A 4,620-nucleotide genomic window follows, 5' to 3' on the forward strand; every position below is an offset into this window, starting at 1 on the left:
GCTGTTGGGCAACGAGACGCCATGCAGAAAAAAACCACCACCAGCCTGGAAACGTCTTAGAAAACTGCCTCCAGGTGATAGTCTGTCCCATAACGGTCTGCCTCCAGGTGATAGTCTGTCCCATAACGGTCTGCCTCCAGGTGATAGTCTGTATCATACAGAGATAAACACTGGAGTCCTGATCTGTCCATTTCCTCCACATCATCCAGTGTCATCGTGATGTCATTGTGATGTCATTGTGATGTCACTGTCCTTTCTTCCTAGGAGGGTCAGAGGTCAGGGTCCCTCAGGCTTCACTGACTTCCTGTTTCGTACCTGAACCACTTCCTTCCTCTCTTTCAGGAAGTTGCCAAAGGCGTTGCTTTCTTTGCTCTCCTCCGTCACTGAAGAGGAAAGAAGAAGAAAACATGTTAAAGCTGCACTAAACGATTTTCTGACCACTAGAGGCCGGCGGCAACCGCAACACATTTGTAAATAAACCCACAGCAAGACTACTGGACTACGGAAGCCCCAAAGGACAAATCTAGTGACGCACCGTGCATAAATGCTAACAGCTAAGCTAACCGTACCTACAGAGAAGTGTCACTGGTTACCAGTCTCACTTTCTTTCTCCTGCTGAAGGTCACATGACCCACAATGACAAGTGAAGAGACAGGTAGCAAGTTTACTGGTTTAACAAGTTTACTGGTTTAACAAGTTTACTAGTTTAACAAGTTTATAGTTTAACAAGTTAACTAGTTTAATAAGTTTACTAGTTTAACAAGTTTATAGTTTAACAAGTTAACTAGTTTAATAAGTTTACTAGTTTAACAAGTTTATAGTTTAACAAGTTAACTAGTTTAATAAGTTTACTGGTTTAACAGGTTTATAGTTTAACAAGTTAACTAGTTTAATAAGTTTACTAGTTTAACAAGTTTATAGTTTAACAAGTTTACTAGTTTAATAAGTTAACTAGTTTAACAAGTTTACTGGTTTAACAAGTTTATAGTTTAACAAGTTTATAGTTTAACAAGTTAACTAGTTTAACAAGTTTACTGGTTTAACAAGTTTACTGGTTTAACAAGTTTATAGTTTAACAAGTTAACTAGTTTAACAAGTTTACTGGTTTAACAAGTTTACTGGTTTAACAAGTTTATAGTTTAACAAGTTTATAGTTTAACAAGTTAACTAGTTTAATAAGTTTACTAGTTTAACAAGTTTATAGTTTAACAAGTTAACTAGTTTAATAAGTTAACTAGTTTAACAAGTTTATAGTTTAATAAGTTTACTGGTTTAACAAGTTTATAGTTTAACAAGTTTACTAGTTTAATAAGTTTACTAGTTTAACAAGTTTATAGTTTAATAAGTTTACTGGTTTAACAAGTTTATAGTTTAACAAGTTTACTAGTTTAATAAGTTTACCAGTTTAACAAGTGTACTGGTTTAACAAGTTTACTAGTTTAATAAGTTTACTAGTTTGATAAGTTTAGTAGTTTAACAAGTTTACTAGTTTAATAAGTTTACCAGTTTAACAAGTGTACTGGTTTAACAAGTTTACTAGTTTAATAAGTTTACTAGTTTGATAAGTTTAGTAGTTTAATAAGTTTAGTAGTTTAACAAGTTTAATACGTTTACTGGTTTAACAAGTTTACTAGTTTAATAAGTTTACTAGTTTGATACGTTTAGTAGTTTAATGTTTATTAGTTTAATATGTTTACTATTTAATAAGTTTACTAGTTTAACAAGTTTACTAGTTTAACAAGTTTAATATGTTTACTGGTTTAACAAGTTTACTAGTTTAATAAGTTTACTGGTTTAAAAAGTTTACTAGTTTAACAAGTTTACTAGTTTAACAAGTTTAATATGTTTACTGGTTTAACAAGTTTACTAGTTTAATAAGTTTACTAGTTTGATAAGTTTAGTAGTTTAATAAGTTTACTAGTTTGATAAGTTTAGTAGTTTAACAAGTTTAATATGTTTACTGGTTTAACAAGTTTACTAGTTTGATAAGTTTAGTAGTTTAATGTTTATTAGTTTAATATGTTTACTAGTTTAATAAGTTTACTGGTTTAAAAAGTTTACTAGTTTAACAAGTTTAATATGTTTACTGGTTTAACAAGTTTACTAGTTTAATAAGTTTACTGGTTTAAAAAGTTTACTAGTTTAACAAGTTTAATATGTTTACTGGTTTAACAAGTTTACTAGTTTAATAAGTTTACTAGTTTGATAAGTTTAGTAGTTTAATAAGTTTACTAGTTTGATAAGTTTAGTAGTTTAATAAGTTTACTAGTTTGATAAGTTTAGTAGTTTAACAAGTTTAATATGTTTACTGGTTTAACAAGTTTACTAGTTTGATAGGTTTAGTAGTTTAATGTTTACTAGTTTAATATGTTTACTAGTTTAATAAGTTTAGTAGTTTAATGTTTACTAGTTTAATAAGTTTACTAGTTTGATATGTTTAGTAGTTTAATAAGTTTACTACTATAGTTTGATAAGTTTAGTAGTTTAATAAGTTTACTAGTTTAATAAGTTAACTAGTTTGATATGTTTAGTAGTTTAATGTTTAGTAGTTTAATAAGTTTACTAGTTTGATATGTTTAGTAGTTTAATAAGTTTACTACTATAGTTTGATAAGTTTAGGAGTTTAATAAGTTTACTAGTTTAATACGTTCACTGGTTTAATAAGTTTACTGGTTTAACAAGTTTACTGGTTTATTAAGTTTACTAGTTTAACAAGTGTACTGGTTTAATATGGTTTAATATGTTTACTGGTTTAACAAGTTTAATATGTTTACTGGTTTAATAAGTTTACTAGTTTAATAAGTTTACTAGTTTGATAAGTTTAGTAGTTTAATAAGTTTACTAGTTTGATAAGTTTAGTAGTTTAACAAGTTTAATATGTTTACTGGTTTAACAAGTTTACTAGTTTGATAAGTTTAGTAGTTTAATGTTTATTAGTTTAATATGTTTACTAGTTTAATAAGTTTACTGGTTTAAAAAGTTTACTAGTTTAACAAGTTTACTAGTTTAACAAGTTTAATATGTTTACTGGTTTAACAAGTTTACTAGTTTAATAAGTTTACTAGTTTAATAAGTTTACTAGTTTAATAAGTTTACTAGTTTGATAAGTTTAGTAGTTTAATAAGTTTACTAGTTTGATAAGTTTAGTAGTTTAACAAGTTTAATATGTTTACTGGTTTAACAAGTTTACTAGTTTGATAAGTTTAGTAGTTTAATGTTTACTAGTTTGATAAGTTTAGTAGTTTAATGTTTACTAGTTTAATATGTTTACTAGTTTAATAGGTTTAGTAGTTTAATGTTTACTAGTTTAATAAGTTTACTAGTTTGATATGTTTAGTAGTTTAATGTTTACTAGTTTAATAAGTTTACTAGTTTGATATGTTTAGTAGTTTAATAAGTTTACTACTATAGTTTGATAAGTTTAGTAGTTTAATAAGTTTACTAGTTTGATATGTTTAGTAGTTTAATGTTTATTAGTTTAATAAGTTTACTAGTTTGATATGTTTAGTAGTTTAATGTTTACTAGTTTAATAAGTTTACTAGTTTGATATGTTTAGTAGTTTAATAAGTTTACTACTATAGTTTGATAAGTTTAGTAGTTTAATAAGTTTACTAGTTTAATACGTTCACTGGTTTAATAAGTTTACTGGTTTAACAAGTTTACTGGTTTATTAAGTTTACTAGTTTAACAAGTGTACTGGTTTAACAAGTTTACTAGTTTAATAAGTGTATTAGTTTAATAAGTTTACTAGTTTAATAAGTTTACTGGTTTAATAAGTTTACTAGTTTAAGCTTACAACTTTACAGGTTTAACAACTTTACTCGCTCGCTTCATCGATTCCGCCTTTACGAGAATTATTTTCAGGAATGGGAGGAGGAGAGCGCCGGTTTTAAACAGCGAGGGAGGAGACAAGCTAGTTTTTAAAACATTAAAAGCTACAGAATAGAGCGGGAGGAGCTTCGAGTCGGACCAAGTTTTGACAACAAGCTTTAGAAAAGAAGAGAAAACAGCAACACAGCTGGATATTGGTTTATATCATTATGTCTCAATAAAATCTGCACACGGCACACATTAGCTTCAGGATTGGTTAGAAGGTCTGATGTCACTTATTGCAGGTTTTGGTATTTCTATCAAAACAAGGCAAATATTTACTGTTTCATATAAAATGGATGTTCAGTGGGCGGAGTCTGTTCTGATGTTTGTTCAGTGGGCGGAGTCTGTTCTGATTTTAGAGTTTGAAAGTTTCTTTTCTCACCGCTGTGGTCGATGTCGTCCGTGTCGCTCTCCACTTCCTCATCCTCGTCGTCATGGTTACCACGTGTCAGGATGAGGTCACTGGGCCCTGCTATGTCTGCTTCCTCTGTGGACAGGAAGTGACATCACAACAGGTCAGAACAGTGGTGGTCAGACAGCAGACAGATACCACAGTGTGCATGTAACCTGACTGTGATGTCACAACAGGCTTTGGTCACACAGCATCAGCAAACAAAACGCGGCCCAATCGCAATGTCCGCACTCACAGACTCACGGACTTTTACATGCGTTCCCAACAACTCCGCGAGGGTTCAGGACGTCCCACTGTGAAATCGGTAAGTGCGCGAGGGCTCACTGGCGAACTT

The 4,620-nt window shown here is 30.0% G+C and overlaps 1 protein-coding gene across 1 annotated transcript in view; it reads right to left on the reverse strand.

The window, feature by feature from the left end:
- Window positions 1-244: 244 nt before the first annotated feature.
- The window catches only part of LOC139913155 (GPN-loop GTPase 1), an 18,125-nt gene continuing 13,749 nt past the window's right edge, over window positions 245-4,620 (reverse strand). The window contains exons 12-13 of the mRNA XM_071901114.2: window positions 4,257-4,361; window positions 245-383 (exon numbers count right to left, since the gene is read on the reverse strand). Of these exons, the coding sequence (XP_071757215.1) occupies window positions 277-383; window positions 4,257-4,361 (212 nt within the window). The 3' untranslated portion in view covers window positions 245-276. The remainder of the gene's footprint in view (window positions 384-4,256; window positions 4,362-4,620) is intronic.

This window comes from Centroberyx gerrardi, unplaced genomic scaffold (genome assembly GCF_048128805.1).
Source record: "Centroberyx gerrardi isolate f3 unplaced genomic scaffold, fCenGer3.hap1.cur.20231027 Scaffold_50, whole genome shotgun sequence".
In the NCBI taxonomy this organism is placed as follows: domain Eukaryota; kingdom Metazoa; phylum Chordata; class Actinopteri; order Beryciformes; family Berycidae; genus Centroberyx; species Centroberyx gerrardi.